We start from the raw sequence: 22,405 nt of genomic DNA on the forward strand, positions 1-22,405 counted from the left end.
TAAAAAATTGGAAACCCGGTATGAAATCAAACCGAAATCTAAAAAAATTGGAAACCGTTATTTTTTTTTTAACTGACGTGTTTTTAATACGTAAATTTCATTATTCGCATAATTAATAATCATAATAAAATTAAGATCATAATTAATTTTGTTGATAAACATTTCATTATTCGCAAAATTATTAGTTGCTTTATAAATAGTAATGACATAAATTAAAGTTACTAGCAAATAATATATGACAATTGACAATACGGAACAAAGAATGATAATTGTATAGACGAAATAGCCCCCTGAAAATACTTTAGAAACCAGTATACAAAACCGAAACCAAAACTGAAATTATTTCAAGCCCTGGTTTACATCCAGAGTTTAAACTGATTGAGGTAAACGGAATTTATATTATACTGAATTAACAGTCAGGAATTAACTAATTTGAATTAAGTTAAATCGGCTTTAGCTGTGCATGTAACCGTAGTAATATTTAACCTAACTAAAATTATTTTTATTTTTTAATTTTACTATATTTCCACTAAATTGTTTGCATTAATGGTGTTTGGGCCGGTGAAACGAAATTCTCCCGGGCCGGTTAAAATTCAGAATCCGCCACTGGTTACCGGGTATCGCTAAAATAACGATTTTCAGAAATGTCGATAATTGGTTTTTGGGATATGACTTTATAAACTTTTGTTAATCGGTTACCGGTATCCGCTTTCCAAACTGCAGATAAATTAGATAACCGGTTTAGGGTTCTCAAAATTTACGGTTTTTAACGGTTTTCGTGAAAAACCGGTAAACGGTTTTAAGCCCTGCGGCTTAGAGATGATTTTATTCTGAAACATCCAAGTTGTAACACATAATATTTACCAATATTAATCTGATGGGGTTTTCAAATTATTATAATTTAAACAATCACAAAAGAATACATTTTTTAACCCCAAATCATACTTATTATTATGAAATATCAATGTTTACGATTGTTTGTTCTTAAACATAAGATTTCTCATTAAATAATTAAAAACTTTTTTTTATATAATATATATAATATTGTAATATTAAAAAACTACATTTAATACATTTTAAAACATAAAGGTATATTATATTTAACTTAAAATATAAATTAAAGACAAACATTAAAAGTTGCTATTTATATTTACTTATCTATAATCTATATAAATATGATTTAGCATTTAATAAGTTGATATATAAGCTAATAATAACTTAAACTAGTATATAATATATTCACCATAAAATGTGTAATCAGTATAATAACTAATTAAAATTCAATATAAGTTCTATATTTTGATTACATGTTTTAATTCTTGATAACAATAATTTTCTAATATATCTAAATTAATAATATATATTTTTAATCACGATATAGATAATGCTACATTTTAAAGACCATCTACATGAATAACGGCATATTTGCCGATTTTTAACCAGTCTGGATCATTTTTTGATATATGTTCTGCTAAACCTTCTGGTAAGCCACAAGTAATATCCGATTTCAATGTTCTTAATGCTAGTAATTTAGATGGCTTAAAACTGCCCACTGCTTGAGTAAAAGGTACAGTAGGTTCCCAAAATATATCTCCGACTAATTTCCTGTAGTTTAGATCTCCTTTGGATATGATTAAAAATGACTCCGAAAGTTTGGAATATAATTCATTATCTAATGATTTCATTTGACCAAAGTTGAATGGCAATGTCCAAAATTGTTCATTTTCAAATGTCCATTGACCTGTAAATATAAAACATAGACATAATTTAATATTTACTTTCATGAATTTATTAAATTACTATAATACGTTAATATTCTATATTTTAATAAATTATACAGTTAAATATCCATAATGTCATTATACAGGACATATACTATCCAAATCAGAAATTTTCCCTGGTTCTATACCATAGAAATTAATTTTTATATTTAACTGTTAAGAGTGTATAATCTGCATGTATTAAGTAGAGAAATATAAAAAAACAACAGATTTGTTATTCGATTTTAATTCTTGGATAAAATCTTAACATATTTTTTTGTTAACCTCTTTGATTAAAAAAATTGGCCGTTTTCCCAAATTTGTTATTTTAAATGATTGAAATAGTATTGTTTTAATATTGGGTTTAATTTTATATTTTATAATTTATTTAATATTAGATTCACATACCTGATTTAAAATATCCTTCCCAACGCTTGCCTAATTCTTTTAATGTTTCACTCTTAGATGTATGAGCTATATAATTTATAGTTGCTGTGAAATCCTGACTGGTTACATCAGATACAAACCATGGTATAGCTTTTCCATGAAACCGTACAGTGTTTACGAATTTATATGTCACCAAATAATCAGCTAAACACAAGTCCGTGAAAAGTTCATAGCCCGCATTGTCCAATATGATATCTGAAAATAAATTATATATAGAATAAGTATAAACATTTGATCAAAACGTACGTAAAATACAAGTTTAAAAAATAAAACATTTTGATGATATTATGTATTTATGTAAAAAACTTTAGGTAGGTATTAATACAACCGTTAGTTTATAAAAAAAACACGATAAAATCAATTACCTAAAATTTTGCTGTCTTTGGATTCGTTGAGTGAAGTAAATAAATAATCAACTATTTTAGATGATTCGTCGGCAAGCATAAGATCTTGTAATGATTCAACCAAATCTAACGGGCTCTCAGTTTGTGCAATAGCATCACCACCAGTTTGTGAAAGATCGCAACGATTTCCCCACAAGGCACACTTGATGATTTTTGGTAAGTCTTCACGAATATTTTTTAACTGAACATCGTTTTTACTGAAATATTTGATTAGGAATTTTCCCAAAATATCCATAGCTTCTTCACAATGCGATAAAGCCTTCATTTTTTGCTCATAAAATGGATCATAGCTTTTTAAGAATGTACTAAAATATACAAAATAAGAATATAATTACGTACAAATGTAATGTCAATGAAAACTTATCTATAATAATTTTACGAAGCTATTATTCAGAAAACCACTAACCTAGTTCAAAGGCTTCAAATATACGACGGTGTATATAACATTCGGTATACAACCAGTTAGTATAGACCCAAGTTGCCGACTTCCATCTTGATCCGAAAAGTCATCGAGTAATTTTATTCCAAATTTTAACATCTATGTTATCAGAACTTAATTCTCTAAATGGTGAATTACTTAAAATATCTGCTATTAAGGAATCCAATTTTTCCAAAACTGATGTAATATCATTTTCAGCTTCCTGAAATTAGACATTTTATATACTGAGCATGATACTGATTCCCTCTATAAGACCAATTAAAATATATGGCTATTTATATTATTTAGTTGTCATTAATTGTACCCATATAATAAAATGTAAAACACTTACAATAAAATACCTACTTATAATATACAATCTATATTTTACATTTTTACATCAACATATTGTATTATAATTTAATCAAAAACAAATTATAAAATATAAGCCAGATTTAATCGAACAAAATAAAAATAATAGTTATGTTCATTGGTCAAGGATAATAATTATTGTACCTACATTTTTATTTACTTGTATTTCATTTTTAATTATGGTGATCACGATTATTGTTAAGGAAAATAAGTAGGTACTTACTTACAAAGTATAAAGTTGTGTTAGTAGCCATTCATAATATTCAAATATGAGTTAAAAATTAAAAATATACCTACTAACAAAGTATACAATATACTAATTGTTAACAGAATTGACTCAATTTAAACATGATGCGATTGTGGTAGTAATTTAAGCTTGAAAGGAGGTACCCACACTGACATTTCAATGTTGACTGAGATAATAATATTTTCTATTTTAAAAATATTCTTGTACAAGTAGGTATAGACAAATTATGTAGGTACATAGTAGTCAGTAGCCAAATATATACACAGAACATGCACATATTAATGTGTATGTACTTAATATCTTGCGACCTTAAATATGTAAACCTATGTCCTACGCATGTCGTTGTATTGTTTATTAATCGATTTTTTTTGTGCTTTTAATCAGATGTACGGTTTCAGTATAAAACATACGTATTTTTCCAAATTAGTTTTGTGTACGGAAATATGTTCATTTCAATGCTGAATAAAATATTGTGGTCCCTATAACCATTTCTGTCAATAATTTATAATTTAATAATTAAAAAAAATTAGAAATCTTCACATATACAAAAAAAACACCATTATAAATATGTATAGAAAATGGGGTGTACAAAATTATTGTTACTATGAATATGATTATATTGTAGATACTAGGTATAGCTAATGTAAATAATTAACATAGAAAAAAATAAAACTCATTTATTGGATGGTTAAAATATATCTCAAAGGTATATTACATAAATAAGTACCTATACATTTTTTAATTTATGAAAAATAAAAATTGTAGGACGATCTTCAACTGCATAATAAACCCTAAGTGATGACAGCCAGAAATAAGTAAGTACAATAATTAATAATGTTATTTTTAATATCATAACAATAATTCACTATTCAGGTCAAGGTTTAAAATGTTTTTTCACTAATATAGTTATAAATATTTATAATAATATTTTTATTTTTATTTTACTAATCACGTTATACTTTCAATTTATATCAGTTTAAACTCTATATAGCATGATTTAAAATCACGTGGTCAATCATGTTAATATCACACGTTAATCATTATTATACTTCTTTTAAACATAAAAGGAGTAAATATAATTAGTGAATTGCTATAATAACTCATCACAATAGAATCACAATTTAAAACCCCTATGTCCGTTATCTTAAATGAACCTACATAATACATTAACCATGTGTCTATGTATAATGTATTTAGGTATTGTAGTTACTATACACCAAGTGTCTTAATCCCAAGGAATCACGCAATTTTATTATATAAAAAAATAATATGAACTTTGTATATGAAAAAAACTATATTCATCGATTATACACCTATTAATAAAATTATGTATGGTGTAATAAAATATTGTAATTGGGCAAGTAAATGTGATACCCAGCCCATGTAAATAAAGCGCAAATTATTGCGGTTCCATTTTAATTACTCTACATCATATCTTATAACTATGAAAAATATTGCATATTCAATTATTATTATTTTAAAATTAGGTACTTACCGCTCCATATTTTTGTAAAATAACATTCTTATTTGCTGATAAATAACTACCTGTCTTGGATATGTTAAATGGACTTAGTTTCGATAGTACAGGAAAAGCAAAACTCCTATGGAAATAAATTATTAAAATTAGATTAGGTACTCAAACCAAAAACATTTAAAAAAAAAATGAAAATACCTCATATACTTGGCTACTAATGGTTCATTCCTGGGTGGACTCTCATCAATACACAGATTAAACAATTTGCTTTCAATCGTCATTGTACTGCAAATTATATTTTTAAATTATTATATTATTTTTAACAATTATTAACTCTATAAGGTAGTAAATAATTTATCATGTAAAAATTAATATTAATCTAGAATATAATATGTTGTTGTATTTTGTATTGTTTTTAAATTTAGTCCATAATAAAAAAAATAATGGAGCCATCATTGGATTTTTCTCTCTCTGGCAATAGATTAGGATATATTTCAAAGGATATCTGGCTTATCTTATCTTATATTTTTATTTTTATTTGTGTTTACTGTTTTTTTAATTTGTTGGGTTGAACTAATAGTTGTTGCCAATAATATTGCTTCCAAATTATATAATAGTCAAAACCGACATACCATAGAATTGTGTAAAAAGATTCGTGGTAGGTATAAGGAGCTAAAATTAGTTAATTAAAAAAAATTAATTATTTCGAAAATTTCATTGTGTATAGAACTATAGGAAATAATAATAATATTATTATAAATAATAGTGTAATGTGTCAAAACGCTACAGTAAATATTTTTTGAATTACCATAGTTAAAATCAAATATCCAGTTTAGTTAAAGTTAAACCATCAAATGCCTATTTATACCGATAATTTTTGATATTTTTTTAACTACTGAAAGGAAAACTTAAAAGGACCTTATATTCAATTTTCAAGCTTTTTAATTGAAAAACAAACTATTTATTAACATAAATCGAAAAAAAGTCTAAAATGTCAAAAGTTAACAAATAGCTCAATCCAAAATACACATCGTTTAAATAACCATACATTTTAACATTTATTGCTCCAAAGAAAAACGATACTAATGAAATAGTGTTTTTGTAAAGCTTCCAAGTTATTTTATATAATTGAAGAGTTCTACAATGATTAAAATATTGTAATAATAACATTGGTTCAATTTAAATAGTTTTTATTTTAATTTCAATGAAAAACTATACTTTTGATACAAATTACAATTTAATAATATTATATTAAATATTTCCATGAAAATAATTAAGTGAAAATACTATTACCTATTTTGTATAGGTACACAATGTAATTTTAAAAAAATATTTAAACTATTTTTGGCAATGCTATCATACCACAAACCTATTCATACGCCGTTTTTTGATACATGGTAATGAACTATAATAAGTTTACAACTTATAAAGTTATGACTTAATAACAATAATAATATATGATACTAGCTGTCCCACCCGGAGTTGCTCGTGCCAAAGATTTGTTTTTTCTTTGTAAATATATTTGTAAAAAATGTTTATACCATACGTCTACTTAATTATAAATTATAACCAATAGCGACCCAGGACCCTGTAAATAAAAAAAGAAAATATTCTTCTTTCGTGAGCTGCAAACTAAATTAAGCTACCTATAGGGGTAGAAAATATAAGCTTTAAAGTTTAAACACCCTTCAAGTTTCAAGGAATTTATTAATATAACTTTTATTTAAAACATACTAGTAGTTTTAGAGTTCATTAATTACATACAGACAAACATTTTAATACATATATATATAGTTCATAGATCTTATACTAACAGACGGAACCAGGCCCGGCTCAAGGGGTAGGCGACATAGGCCCACGCCGGCACTTAAGCAGCACTTTAGTAGGAGGGCGGAATTTTCAAAATACTGTTAATATTATATTGTTAGGGGCGGCAAAATTTGATTTTGCCTAGTTCACTATTTTTGCTTGAGCCGGTCCTGGACGGAACATAGTAGTTACTAGTTATATGCGTTGGAGACCGACCGCGTCTCACGAAGTACCGAAGCACATTGACGGGGAACATGCGCAGTAGCGACGCATCCGTATGTACAATCACGATTCCGGGCAATTAAAGATAGCAGTACTATTCTACATTCATATAATAATATACGATTGGTATAAGGTCTATGATATAGACATATAATAATATTATAAAGTTAATAATGTAATATAATAATTTATAATAATATTATATCCATTACAGTGGCCTGCTCAATGACCTTGGTACACTCAAAACATAGGACGTCGTACCCGTATGTGTTGTCTCCGTTTTACTAAAGCATAATATACCAACATGTACGTCTAACAGTTCAATTTTTGTATTATTAGCTTTAAATATAGAGGGAATCGTCCAATTGTTAATTGATCTATTATCAAACTTAAATATAAGAACAAGCCAAATGTATCGTGCATAAATTTAGTTTCTCAAGTATGGTCTATCATGATCTATGAGTTATGACTATCCTGAAAGGTTCTTATTCGTGCGATGAGGTTTTCAAAAAAATGTAGTTAGATAGATACCAATGGGTTGTAGTCATGTGAGCGTTCTCATTTTAAGTACAATAATCAGGGCATTAGGAGGGGGAAAAACGGGGCATTTGTCCAGGGCCTCGCGCTCTCAAGGGCCTCGCGCTTTCAAAAATTACATTGGAAAATAATTTGTATGGAGATCTTGTAATAAGACAAAACAACAATATTATATTATATTAAATATGTATACACGTCAATCGGTATGGCACGCAGCACTGTATGGAAAACCTGGATTCCTAGAAAGATTATCGCATCTTTAAAATTTAATATACAATTTCCGAACATTTTATTTTAATGTAATAGCCGATGGAGCTATATCTTCATTTAGCGAACGATTTAATCAATTTCAAATTTATAACAGCAATTTCAGTTTTTTATACAATATTGGTAAACTTTCAAAAGTAACTAATGATGACCTAATAAAGAATTGTTTAGATTTGCAAAATTATTTAAGCGATGGAGATTTATATGATAAAGTTGCTTTTGAATTGTATGAAGAATTACTAATTTTTCGTCATACAATGAAAGAAGATTCTACATCTATAGAAGCACTCAGTTTTTTAAAAACAATGCCCGGTGCTTTTTACTGCTTTTCCTAATATCGTAATTTCACTCAGAATTTTGTTAACTATACCAATAACCTCAGCGTCGGCAGAAAGGAGTTTCTCAAAGCTCAAAATAATCAAAAATTACCTCAGAAACACAATATCTCAAAAATGATTGACTGAATTGCTACGATTGCAATAGAAAACGATACAGCAGATACATTGGATTTTAAAAAAAGTAATAGAATTGTTTGCGTCCAAAGTCAAGGAAAAAATTTTAAATATTAATTTTTGTTATTTTTTTTTTTTTTGTTTAAATGTATGATGTTTAAAAATGTATTATTATTATTTTAAAATATGTAATAAACAATATCTAAAGAATAATTACCACATTTCTAAATTTATAGTAATTCAATAACTTTTGATAAAATTACAGAAACTATGTATTACCTTAATATATATTTAAAAATTTTGTAAGTTGTTTGTAAGTTGGCAAGTGTAATACGTTTAAAAGTAATTATTAAACAGTTGAAAATTGATATTCACTATTTCGCTAATGTATTTTTTATATCCAATGAACATCATAGGTGTAACTAGGGTCAAGTATTGAACATATATGTATTCAACATTTGGAAGAGCTTAACTCTTTAATATATTAAACTTAATTTAAAAAATTATTTTATTTTGGACATACATTTTTAATAAATTTTCGCCTTTGCGGATATAAACTATAAATAACTATAGTTATTGCATTATTGATTAAATAAGTTAAATACGTTTTGCCCAGGGCCTCGCAAAAGGTAGCGCCGGCCCTGACAATAATTAATAATATTTAAACATGCTAAAAACAGTTAACATACATTATTAAACTTTAACCTGAGATAATTTTAAATTATAAAATAATTATTTTATTTAATCCAAGTTCTTGCACCTATACAAATCTAAGGTCACACAAATCATAATAACGCCATAAAAATCGTAAATTGTATAATCATAAACCCGATCTTAAGTAGGAGCATTGATTATAAATACTAGTATGTACGTATTGTACGTATGTAAATGTATAACTGTGTTAGTAGATACATATTTAACACCCTAATAAAATATCGTTTTTAATACTTAAGTTAAAATGTATCACCTCATTGAATTATTAAATTGACATTTTAAAAATACAGGTCTGGTGAATAGTTTACATAACAAAATAGTTACAATAATAGTGTTTTAATTGTTAAAACAAACGTTTAAAGTATATAGATTGAAATTATTGTTCTATATTAGTAATTTACTGTAGACGTCGTTTATACTTAATTATTTAATTCATTATTGAGTGAAAGATTGTATCGGTACATTATATGTTATCATTTTTAAACAAGTGAATTTTAATGATATTGTTATAAATTATAATGAGTGTACTAACGATGTGTTTACTTTTTTTTTAGTGATAATTCCCATTTGTGAATACTGACACTATTATTATGTAAGATCATAGTCCACGTAAATGTTTTGGTAATTTACCTACTCTTAAGTATCTGTAAATCTACTGTTCACAGTTCATGATTAATCTGATTGTGTTTGTAAATTATATTACTTTTACAAAGTGTACGGTTTAGCCGAAAAAAAAAATTTTTACATAATTACTAATTAGACCTAAATTATTGGTTTTAACGATGTACACAATTTTAACACAAAAATATATTGACATAAGAAGCCAAATGAGCTATTCAAATCCAATGTCTTTTTATCTATATGTTTAAAATTGCATCTTTTCTAAATTAGTAAGTAACTTGAAAACATTCATGACAATGAATTTTATAAACTTAACAAAATTATTTTAATAAATTATTTATTTCCTCCCCCTCCCTTAACTTGGTGTTTTGCTCTAAATAAGTAATGTATACCTTTATTATATTAGGTAGGTACCTGAAATATTACCTATAGATTAGGTGCATTTATAAATTATATTTATAAGCCCCAAAAACTAATAAAATATTTGACTAATTTGAAATTATGTTATTTCACAAAATAAAATTAGTAGCTACCTACTTATTACCTACCTATATGTTATAGCTTAATTACCTACATTTAACTTCGTGTATGCATATTTTTAAAATATTGATTCTAAAGAATAAAAGCTGCGATAACAAATTTTATATTATTCTCTATAGAGGTTGAAAAAATAACTAAATTAGACACCTACCTATAATGAATCTACGAATAGCAACATTTTATGGCGTTTATAGAGGTATGAATGTTAATCAATTTAGTGATAAATTATAAATTATAAGCTAAAGTACACTTTAGGTTAGGTAATATGGAAACATATTATACATAATAAACTAAATGGAGAATTTCTAGAAAAATCTTGTTCTGAATTTCAAATGTATGTATTTATATTTGTAATGACTAATGCCTAATAACTCAATAGTAGGTAAGTATAGGTACTCATAACGACAGATTACACCTCCGTGTTACCAACGCATAACATACTAATATACCATTATTAATCATACCATTTTTAAAATCTAGCAGTTATTATTTTTTGTTGTTCGCTTGAATATTAAAGTTTGTAAAATATTGATATTTAAAAATACACATTACTCATTTAAAAATTACGATATTGTAAAAAAACCAACGAGAGAACACTGAAAATGTTCTTACCTTTAAATTTGATAATAGGGTAAAAAGCCTTTTCATACGAAACATTTTATAATTTGTATTTTATTAATTTTTATAGCAACCAATACAACAAATTATTATTATAATGTTGTGAATTAAACTATAAAAGTTGCTGTATGCCTTAGAATTTTAATTTGTTGTTAAAAATGTTGTTCAAGGAGTAAAATATTTGAACTCAAACCTTAAAATTACTCTCCTGGACAATTTCATAAAAACGATTTAAAACCTTTTCATTCTAGACCCACGTCCCGCGATATGACAATTTTTTAATTACTCTTTTTAGTATAACGTTTTTAGGAAGTTAAGGGATAATATAAAAAATGTGGGAAAGTCGATTTCAAGTAGAATTGACGACTAATTAAAATCTGTTTTCAGAATTCTTAACGCTTCACTTTATCATTTACTACGCAAGGCAAAGAACACGTACAAAATCCTATGTCATGCGTGTGTTAGACAAATACAAGAAATCACTGGATAGAATCCCTTTAAGTTAAATTCACTCTATTATAAAAGGTTACTACACACAATTGGAACTGCTAAACACAACTTTTGCTATGCTATACGTTTGCAAGATGAACACACTTCAGTGTGACTTCCACTTAAGAACCTAAATGCTATAATAAAAATGAAGTGTTTTTAAATATACTGCCTGTGAAATGTGCATTACATATTTTAAACTTTTTTAAATTAAATGGATGATATATTTTACTAAGACATTTCCGTTTTCATTTTAGTAGCTTAGATTTTTTCCAAGTTCGTAATTCCTATTAACAAATTTGTTTGTTTTATATTTTAATCTGGCATCATTTTCTGATTTTAATGAGGGTTAATGACTAATTTAATTTACAATAAATAGTCTGCTTTAACCTAGATTTTAGAGTCTGTTGTCTGGACATTAAAAATTCAATATATATTGTCTCGGCCAAAGTAGAGCCGATGGCATATTTTATAATATATAATTCTGTACCGCGTGTATATTACGTATAAAATACTAGAATATCAATTTTTCTAATTTAATGATCTAATTTGACTTTTGAAATTTCTTGGGACAAATAAATTAAGCATAAGCTCAATCAGTACTTGCAGTTGAACTAAGTTTCTAGATTATATAAGTCAAAATTATAATCAAGATAAAGACTAAACAAAATGTAGAAAAAACAATCAACATTTACCTAATATTCAATTTAAAAATGGATAAATGACAGAATTGTATATAATTTTAAATATGGATTCCAAAATATTAAATATTTTATACCTGCTAGGTAAATAATTATAATTTTTATAAAAACATAGTTAAAATTATAGAACGATAGTTGGCCAATAGTAAATTAAAGAGCAAAGAAAATGTATTGGTTCACTCTTCATACCGCAATAACTCCCTTGGTTTAAATATGTTTTAATTAACATTTCAATATGAGTACTAAGTAAATAAATAAATTACATTGAATAAATCAATATAAATTTAAATGTATACAATTTATAAGTTATAAATCGACGAAACCATTTAACCGGGATTTATTTAAAAAATATTATACCTATAGTTACCTACATGATATTAATATGATGTTACATGTTTAATTAAAATTAACAAACATGCGTGTACTTACGAGTGTCGTTATTAATATTGGACTGAACGAGCAATTTAATTTGAACGTCAACTGTCCTCGTCGAACGAAACTTCAGTATTGGTTCTCGGCAATTAAGTTCGGCAGACGATAGGTAGTAGCTATTTATAATGTCGTGAAGAAATTAGATTTTAACTTTGTCCAGAGCGGCTAATTATCAATGGTACCACCGGGGCGGTGTAAAAATGTCGTCTGATGGCCAGTAACGTAAAAACAGTGCAGGCAACATAAAACGATCGTAGTGCGTCATTTTGAGGTTAGCCGATAACTCCTATCAACTACGGCAGCTACCAAACAAACAACGTTCCTTTTCTATTCGTTCATTCTCCTAAGAATTGATTGATTCCCTTCATTTTCGGTAAGTACATGCTATATTATTTTATCCGCTTGAATCCTAGAACTTAGGACATCGATCGATCTCAATATTTGTTGTACGTATTTAATAAAACACGTTAAATAAATATTAAACTCCCCTATGGTTGCTTTATTAATTTTTTTCTTTTTATCACCCAGCCTTCCTGTAGGTAGTATCCCTTTTCGTTGTGATCCGGTATAGTCTTTTGAACGAATCGTCTTTTGTCTCTGTTTAGGATATAGGTAGTCAACAACAAAAGTCATCAAGATGGCTCCAAGCGGAAATAATATGATCCCAAATGGTCATTTTCACAAAGACTGGCAACGATACATTAAGACCTGGTTCAATCAACCAGCTCGTAAATACAGGCGTCACCAGAATCGTATTAAGAAAGCCAAAGAGTTGGCACCTAAACCAGCGGCGGGGCCTTTGCGACCAGTTGTACATTGCCCAACATTGCGATACCACACTAAAGTCCGTGCCGGACGTGGTTTTACTCTGCAAGAGCTGAAGGTAAATTTATTTAATAATTTTGAATGATTTATATCTACTAAAGTCATGTGTCCCCAATTTATTAGGGTGCTGGTTTAAATAAACATTATGCCCGTACCATTGGCATTGCTGTAGACACTAGGCGCCGTAACAAAAGTGTAGAATCGTTGCAAGTGAACATTGAACGTTTGAAGGAGTACCGTTCCAAATTGATTTTGTTCCCGCTCAAGAGCAAGACCAATAAGATTAAGAAGGGTGAAGCTACTGTACGTATACCTAAATCAATGGATTTATTTTTAATTTTGGATTATTGCTGATATTTGTCATTGTTATTCAGGAAGAAGAATGCAAGACAGCTACACAATTTAAGGGAGTTGTATTGCCCATCCAACAGTCTGTCAGCAAAGAACCTGAAGCACGAGCTATCACTGAAGAAGAGAAGAAGTTCAATGCTTTCAACGCTATTTGCCAGGTAAGAAAAATATTGAGTTTAATGCTAATTAGTGCACATTTTTAAAATCCACATTTTGCTTCTATATAAACGTGCGAGTCATAGGTGTGCAAAATTATCAATTATTTTGTTTCTTTAAAAACAAATTTTTGTACCTTACAAAAATGTAAATAAGAGCAAATTGACATAATTAACTAGAATATTAAATGTACAATCCTTAAAAGGGCTACTCTCAACCATTTTGGTTTCTTACATGAGTGGTTCTTGAGTCTACCTGTACAAAATTAAATTGTAATAATTTGTTTTAAATTTAAATTACCTATAGGTTAGTAATTTCTCATCACTTTTTTTAAAGTGTTGTAAGACTATCTTATAGACATTAATTCTTATAATTTGGATTCATGCTTCTAATTTCTATAGACCGCCAAATCCTATTAGGCCAGTTAACTAACGGAATGTACATTTTTTTGATTCACACCCAAAATATTATGTATGCTTATTCAGAGAAATTAAAAGATGAGTTACAGTAAGTCCATTTTTAAACGTTGCCTCAGTGCTGTTTTTCTTATATATTGTACAATAATTCTCGTGTTCCTTTAATAATGCAACACTTGTAAGAGAGAGAACACAACATTTGGTTAAGACATTATCCTAAGAGGACGCTACACGGCCATTTGTTGTCTCCGTCTTACAAGTGCATAACAGCAACATATACTACATAAGTAGGTACTTCGTACAAGACACAAATCAAATTATGTGTCATCAATGATAATGCGTTGTGTTATTGAAGTTTTTCCTGGAAGTTAAACAATTTTGGCTTTTATAATTTTAGTTTTTATACGAAACAAAAACTTCTTTGAGATGTTTTTATTTTTATTATGCTTAAGTTTATTTTTAGAAGGTTGTTACTTTTATGTTGCTAGACTGAAAAAATAAATTTTTATGAATTGCTGAAAACAAAAGTTTTTACTAGAATTTATCTGATATGATTTGTTGTTAATATTATGTTATAAAGAAGCTTTTTAATAGTAAATACTCATTACTTTGGTAATTATTTTAATTTTCCCATTTATTATGATGACCCATGATTATCTTTTAAATATTTTTAATTGCATAATTATTAAATTAGAAGATAGGTATCTACTTTTCTGAAAAAATTATAATTATCTAGACTTTAAAAAGCTTATATTTAACAAAACAATTTAATTTATATTAACCATTTAGTCTATCATATTCAACTATTCAAATAATATTTGATTTGTTAGCGTATTGGCAAACATCAATATGTCTTAATTTATTTTACATAAATTAAAAGTTCTACAAATGTTTCTAATTAAATTATATGATTGTAGGCAAGACTTGAAGCTAAATTGGTTGGTATCAAAGAAAAGAAGGCCAAGGAAGCTGCAGAAAACCCAGATGCGGCGAAAAAAGCTGCTGACAAGAAGGGTAAAGGAAAGAAGAAGAAGTGATTGGTGGTGGTATATTTTGTTTGACTTTTATAATTATAATAACTCAATAAAAACGTTAAACATGATATTTGGTTTTTATTTTTTTTCAATACATTATCAAAAATATTAATTTCTTAGTTATTTAAAACATTAGGTGCCAGTACGCATTATTTCTTTTTTTCAATCAACAACAAACATAAATGCTAAAGTGTTCATTAAAAACTAAGAATAATTTTAGTTCCTTGTTATTTGAGATATCACTTTTGGCACATATTGCGAGTCATCTGAAACTTTCTGCATATTTATATTTACACATGGAGTATGTATTTTTGGAGTAACTGGAAACCTAGTTCCAGCTATATCAATTTCATATTTCGCTGTTGGGGACAATATATAATCATTTGTGATAACCATATGATTTCTATTACGATTATCTGTAAAAGGTCGCCGAATGTATGCCAAACATACTAATTTTTCCATGGTAAAACCATATCTGAAATATAGTAAATATATTTTTTCAATAAATCAATGAGACATGATATATTATATTCCTTACATATTAAGTTATGAAGTAAGGTAGCACCCTTTAATTACATGCTTATAAAATTAAAAAGTAATGTTTTTGAGTGTTAATATAAAGCATAAAATATTTATTTTGCTACACTCACCCAGCTGATGTTACAGTTCCAACAAATTTACCATTTCTGTAAATAGGTTCCAATCCCCAAGACCATATATCCTTATCAGGATCTAAGTCATCTAAAATAAACATAACAAGTTTTTTGGTAATTCCTTGATCTTTTTGACGTTGTAGTGCAAATTTCCCAATGAAGTATTCTTTCTGTAAAAAGGAAAAGATGAAATACTCGAACCAGGCCTGATAGCAATGTGGATTATAATTTAAAACATATAAAATCACATACATCAAGTTTTACAACATGATTGCAGCCAGCTTCGAACGGTGTAGTGTCGCGAGTTAAATCTTCTGCCCAAAACGGTATAAATTTCTCAATTCTCATAAACCGTTGTGTTAAACTGCCAACATCCCTAATTCCATAGTCAAATCCAACAGAAATCAAACGATCATACACGTGCAGTGCATATTCAGATGGTATATACAGACAAAATCCAGGTTCACCGGTATGTGTAAAAGCCATCATCATAACATCAGAAGCGTAACCAATGTTTACAGTCTAAAAATACAATTACAACAATTAAATTTATAGCTGTAGCTTTATTTATTATTATTTTTTTTTTAATATAATTGTTTACTTGCCTTATATGTGAAAGGTTGTACATTTATGTCAATATCAGTCTGTGACAGTTCAGATATCAAAGCACCTGCTTTAGGACCAATTATGTTTACGACAGTATACATTGAAGTTATATCTGCTAGCTGAATTGATTCGTCTTTTGGCAAATGGTCTTTAAGCCAATCTAAAACTCTGGTTTGTTGACTGGTTGGTGATACCATTAAGTAACTGCAAATAGATAGTTAAATAAATAAATGTAGCAACATAAAAAAAATCATTAGTTAAAAATATGTATTATGTATAAAACTATAAATACTAAATAGTTTTTTAAAGAATTTAAATTTTATCAAACTTCATTTCCCCAATAACTGATTAATATGCTTAATCAATGCTAACAAAGAAGTTTATATCATCTCTCACCAATTTTCCCGTTCACGCACTAATAAACAGTCATTTTCGTAACCACCTCTTTCATTCAACATTCCTGTGTGGACAATACCGCCAACAGGAATATTTACATCATTTGTACACAAAGATTGTAACCAATCGACAACTCCGTTACATTGAGACTGAAAATAATGCATCAAGAGAAGACATAAGACATAAGTAAAAGCAATATTTTTAATCGCATACACATAAAATATAGTATGTTTACCTCGGTATCGTCGTTCATATCTTGTTTTCCCTTAATGTATAATATATACAAATAATTATTACATAATAATAATATTATACTGTTTAATGTAGGAAAACTTTCAATAGGTAGGTAATACCTACAAGAAAAAATATAAAAGATATGATGTTAAAAATTAAATACCTGAATTTTCATTTTAGAAAATGAAGACATATCTATAATTCCAACAGATTCTCTGCAAGCATGATATTCTTCCAACATAAAGTCAAAGAATTTTGGTTTGTAAAATGTACCCGGTGGCATTTCTGGAGGAGGTCCTTTTCCTGTTAAAATATTTTATATTTACATTTTTAAAACTTTAAAAATTTATCTTTGCATAAGTGCATTTGTAATTATCCTATTTAAATATATTTTTATTTACCATTGTATGTTGTGTCAAAGTACAATGGTCGTTCATATCCCATTCGAGTACCAAAAACTGCTCCTCTTTTTTCCAAAACACTGAATAATGGTGAACACCGTAATTTTCTAGCATTCTTGTATTCATTTTGATGAGGAAATGGTATTGAATAGTGTCTTAAATAAATAAACTTACAAATAAAATACAAGTTACTACATTTAATTTAAAGAACAGATTAGAAATTAGAAAAAAAAATCCCAAATTATTGCATGAAATATATACAGTGAGTTCCGCTTAATGTAATCACTGATTTATAGAATTAATCGTTAATTGGAATCAAAAATGAAAATCCCAAATCAAATATTATATTGAAAAAAAGATGCTAACTGGTTAATAGAACAAAATGACATGAACCAATGTGATCACATTAAGCAGTACTTACTGTATCATAATTTTTCACAACTAAAACCTCAATAGTTACATTATTTAATATGGTAACTTTAAGTATTCGAAACATGACTTCTTAGATACGTTCTTAAAAAGTTAAGAAAGCTCATATTTAAATAACCAGAAAACCTAAATGCTGTGCAATAAGTTTTAATATTTATTATTTATATATAAAATCATAATTAGTGTAATTAATAGATTAAAATTAGGTGTTTAAAAATAATACCTGCCAACTACTTCCTTTGTACGCTCTTGTAAGTACATTCTATTATTATGAAGATCTAAAAACCGTTGTACATCAAAAGCTAAATGTTCTTGTGTAGGTTTTCCTTCAATTATCCATTCAGCCATAGCTTTTCCTATTCCCCCAGCTCCTTGTAATGGATTGCCATTCATTCCAACAGCTACAAAGTAGTTGTCAATCTAAAAATAATTGTTTAGTCACTTAAATATTAAGTAATAATTAATATTTTATTCATTAGCTCTTTGTTCAGTACAGATATTAATTTTAGGTTACATTCTATGATGCACATAGAATTTGACAACTTTTTTGTGTGAATGTTTGATTTGAAACATATTTCACATCTCATATATTCTTTTCAACAAAATTCATCAGCTTGTATTTATTTATTTTATTTTAATTAATTTATGCCCAAACGGGTAATTTAACAAAGAATATTTAAGAATATTAACAATATTAAGTACTTATATAGTAATTAAACTTTAGTTAAATATTTGATTAAAATAGACAGAGTTAACAAAAAAATTATAAATATATATATATACAGTGTAACAGAAAGAACTGAAAAAAAAAAAAAATTATGCTACTTAAACTTATGACAAAAATTGATAAAATTATAGGATTAGTAAATAGTTTTAGAAATATACCCATGTTAGCAAATTTCCAAAAATAATATTTTAAAAAAAATTATAGCGTTCCAAATTAATTTAATAAAAAAATTCTAAAAAATAAGCTACTTGATTTAGATAAATGTTTTTACTATCCAAATAGTTCTTACAATCAGATTCACAAATTGGCTATTTTGAATTTATTCAAAAAAATTTAAATCAAATTTAAAATTTTTCATTTTCGGTAATAAAAATTTTTTTACTACACGTGTAGTGCAAGTGGCTTTAAATTATATATAAAAAAAAAATTTAAATATTGATTAAAACAAAATTTGTTCCAAAAGTCAGTTCTATCTGTTACACCCTGTATATGTGGCCCAAGAAATAAGCAACAGTTATATTATTCAAATGTTGAAGCATACGATGATTGCACCTTAAGAAAAAGAGTGTGATGGAATGTAAAGAGGAGTGTGGGTCTTTGGTAGGATAAGATGGAACACAGATCTAGATGCTAGATAGAAGAATTGGACCATCAAGGGAGCCATGAAGAAGAGATGAAACAAAATTAATGCCAGCAGTTAATCGACGAGTAGAGTATTTGGATATTTAAAGCTTGGCGAACAAGCGAGTAGTCGTGTACAAGGTAGTAAATTTTTAATAGAAAAGCTGCATAAGAAAGAAACTTATTTTGGACCTTTTTCAATCTTAGTTGGTCTTTGGCTAGGTAAGGGTTCCAAAATTCTACACCATACTAGAACTCAGAGCAAATCAGACTGAAAATAATGAGTAAAGGTAATTGGCTGAGGGGAACGTTTTTGAGACTCTTTTAATAAATCTTAAATGCTTTAGGGACAATTGCATTAATGTGGTGTATTTAGTTCTTATTAAAACTATTTTAGACACAACTTTCATTTTTAATAAACATAACAGTATCTTAGAAATAGGAACTTAAAGAATTATGTATTTTATTTTTCTATGTATACTCAATTCAAAATGAGATCATTACACGGCGGACTACTAGTTTTCGTCAGGCGGCGGTCAGACATATGTCAAACGCTGTCCCGGAACAAGGCCACGCCCATGCGCACAACTAGGCCGCCGAGTAATGATCTCATTTTGAATAGAGTATAGTATATAATGCTAATCAAGCTACAAATTATTAGTGTCATTGTACAACAATTCAAAATATATAAGTTTTATTTGTAATTGTTTGTATTTTTTTAGCAAATCTTAGGACTTAATTTTTTTTACATACATATTTCATATTATATTAATATATTACGTTAATGTTGTACAATTAAACTAAAAAAAATGTGTTTGGACACTTTCCTCGTCCATTCGTAAATTAATCTAATCCATCTTAATATAGTAATTGCAGTTTCAACTATCTACTTGATTATCTACCTATAGGAAAATTTAAATGTATTTATAAAAATTAAATTAAACTTTTATCTATGCTTATATTATAATTATGATTAAGTTTTTTTGCAATTTATATATTTAGTCACTTATGTTATAAAATATTTAAAAATAATATAATTTTTGAGTAATTTTTAATTCATCAATATCCTATTTTTACTTATAATGAATTTAATATAAAACACTTTAAAATAGTTTACTTCTGGTGTTTCTCCCAAAATCCATTTGCCATTTGGTGTAAATGTATCTGGAGAGTTGGCCAATGTTGGATAAACAGCATCTTTAAGAATTGGGATTCGAGACATAGCTTTTTCCCAATAGGGCACTAAAACCAATGTAATTTAAATTATATAATAATCCACAATTTTAATTTACTTACTAAAATGATTCCAATCTGAAGGCATATCTTTTTTCCAATCTGGTGGTATTAATTTCATATTAAGAAAAGCAGGTTTAGCGATTTTTTCAAATCCGCCAACCAGGAATCCAGAGTTATACTCTCTGGCATAAATATGAGAATCAAAATCTCTAATACATGGTAAATCGACACCAATTCCGGGCAATGGACTAGTTGTAACGTAAAAGTGTTCAGCGGGGTACACAGGCACCCTGACTTTAGGAGAACATAAATTCCCTACTTCTCTTGCCCACTAAAATAAATAATTTACCATTAACCTTTATTATAATAGACATAGGTATCAACATTATTTAAATATTGCTAAAATTAAAAAAGTAATTTACCATTCCTGCACAGTTCACAAAATATTCACAGTAGATAAACCCTCGGCTAGTATGGACGCCCTTAATTCGATCTTCTTCAGTAACAACTTTCTGAATATGGCAGTTAGTAACATAATGAGCACCACCTTCAGAAGCTAATTTAGCTAATGATTTACAGATTGCTTGAGGATCTGCCACTCCATCTTCAGGAACCCATACACCACCTTCTAAGTCATCAGTATTTAAAAATGGGTGTAATCTTTTCAGTTCATTTTTTCCTAGCATCTAATAATAATATAAATATTGGTTAAATGAGAAAGTATTTAAAAAAAATTAAAGTAAAACTAATATTACTCTACCTCACAGTGCAATCCAGTAGGTGAACTATATGCAATCCTCCGTTTTAATGCTATCATTCTGTCTTTAGTTTGTGCTAAATTTAAGCTACCGCATTGTTTTAAACCTAAATACAAATTTAATTTAAATATTATAGGAATAAACAGGCAATTCTTTTATTTGACAATAACATACCAATATCATATCCTTTAGCTTCTAACTGTCTATATAACTTAATACTGTACATAATGATATTGCGTTCAGCAATTGGTTTGAATAAGCCCAGAGTTCCTGAACCGAAATGTGATGTCCCTCCACAAGGTCTAAGTAAACAACGGTTCAAATTTCAAAATATTTAATGTGGCATCCAATAAGATACATACTTTCCCTGGTCAATGAGCACAATATCTGACCACCCATTTTCCACTAAATGGTAGGCCAGCGAATTGGCCACTACTCCTGTACCACATATTACGACCTGTGCTTGGGTTGGGAGTACAGACTCATGATTTATTGTAGAATGTGTACGGGTACAGTCAAAACTGCTGAGGCTAATAGACCAACAATTCAACTTTTTCAAGTACAATCTTTTTTGCCATCTGGTCAGGAACATATTTGAAACTGTTCACCGACCTAAAAGAGTGTAGAGGACATTACACACATTACACAATATGTAAATCCTCAGCATCTGCGATCATATTTTAATGTAAAATTATTTATGAAACGTTAGAAATAATACCTCTAATGAGCAGTAAAAAATCACGAACAATTTTTAATTTTTATTCCATTTTTTAGATTTTAATATTGAATTCACATATTTATTTTTTTCTATTCAAAGTCGAACAAATTATTTAAAATTGTAGTGATAAGCGTAATACTGAATATTATCGATAATAAGGAGATAACGTGGTAGAAAACGTTTCATAGTTACGTTTCACGTCGAAAAACATTATTAATATTGTATGTGGTCTGCAAGTTTTTTTTTTTTTGTAGACATGGTGATTGGTGGTTTGAATGCCTGATTAGTGATTACTAATGAGTCTGATAATGTACTTTTGA

General features: G+C 27.8%; 3 protein-coding genes across 6 annotated transcripts; 1 reads left to right on the top strand and 2 right to left on the bottom strand.

The window, feature by feature from the left end:
• Window positions 1–1,024: 1,024 nt before the first annotated feature.
• Window positions 1,025–12,635, bottom strand: LOC100168038 (protein-glutamate O-methyltransferase). Its single transcript, XM_008189420.3, has 7 exons — window positions 12,522–12,635; window positions 5,321–5,407; window positions 5,144–5,249; window positions 3,018–3,252; window positions 2,573–2,916; window positions 2,169–2,402; window positions 1,025–1,741 (listed from the first exon to the last, which is right to left on the bottom strand). The coding sequence occupies exons 5-7, from the start codon at window positions 2,874–2,876 to the stop codon at window positions 1,395–1,397; spliced, it is 885 nt and encodes a 294-aa protein (XP_008187642.2). The 5' UTR covers window positions 2,877–2,916; window positions 3,018–3,252; window positions 5,144–5,249; window positions 5,321–5,407; window positions 12,522–12,635; the 3' UTR covers window positions 1,025–1,394.
• A 121-nt stretch (window positions 12,636–12,756) lies between these two features.
• Window positions 12,757–15,376, top strand: LOC100165315 (ribosomal protein L13-like). Of its 2 annotated transcripts, none has more exons than XM_008189418.3 (5): window positions 12,757–12,897; window positions 13,130–13,407; window positions 13,473–13,652; window positions 13,724–13,858; window positions 15,190–15,376. In XM_008189418.3, exons 2-5 carry the CDS (start codon window positions 13,162–13,164, stop codon window positions 15,307–15,309), a joined length of 681 nt encoding a protein of 226 aa, XP_008187640.1. In that variant the 5' UTR covers window positions 12,757–12,897; window positions 13,130–13,161; the 3' UTR covers window positions 15,310–15,376.
• Window positions 15,365–22,222, bottom strand: LOC100167339 (pyruvate dehydrogenase phosphatase regulatory subunit, mitochondrial). Of its 3 annotated transcripts, XM_003247585.3 has the most exons (16): window positions 22,086–22,222; window positions 21,730–21,979; window positions 21,542–21,669; window positions 21,370–21,473; window positions 21,032–21,295; window positions 20,670–20,940; window positions 20,491–20,615; window positions 18,249–18,445; window positions 17,597–17,751; window positions 17,359–17,498; window positions 17,197–17,226; window positions 16,962–17,110; window positions 16,565–16,769; window positions 16,212–16,481; window positions 15,957–16,129; window positions 15,365–15,781 (listed from the first exon to the last, which is right to left on the bottom strand). In XM_003247585.3, exons 2-16 carry the CDS (start codon window positions 21,957–21,959, stop codon window positions 15,523–15,525), a joined length of 2,700 nt encoding a protein of 899 aa, XP_003247633.1. In that variant the 5' UTR covers window positions 21,960–21,979; window positions 22,086–22,222; the 3' UTR covers window positions 15,365–15,522. The 3 variants fall into 3 exon arrangements, with proteins under 3 accessions (XP_003247633.1, XP_003247632.1, XP_029342649.1); XM_003247584.4 differs by lacking the exon at window positions 17,197–17,226; XM_029486789.1 differs by lacking the exon at window positions 22,086–22,222 and having other exon boundaries at window positions 21,730–22,065.
• Between the last annotated feature and the right edge of the window lie 183 nt (window positions 22,223–22,405).

Source organism: Acyrthosiphon pisum, chromosome A1, assembly GCF_005508785.2.
Source record: "Acyrthosiphon pisum isolate AL4f chromosome A1, pea_aphid_22Mar2018_4r6ur, whole genome shotgun sequence".
Classification (NCBI taxonomy): Eukaryota; Metazoa; Arthropoda; class Insecta; order Hemiptera; family Aphididae; genus Acyrthosiphon; species Acyrthosiphon pisum.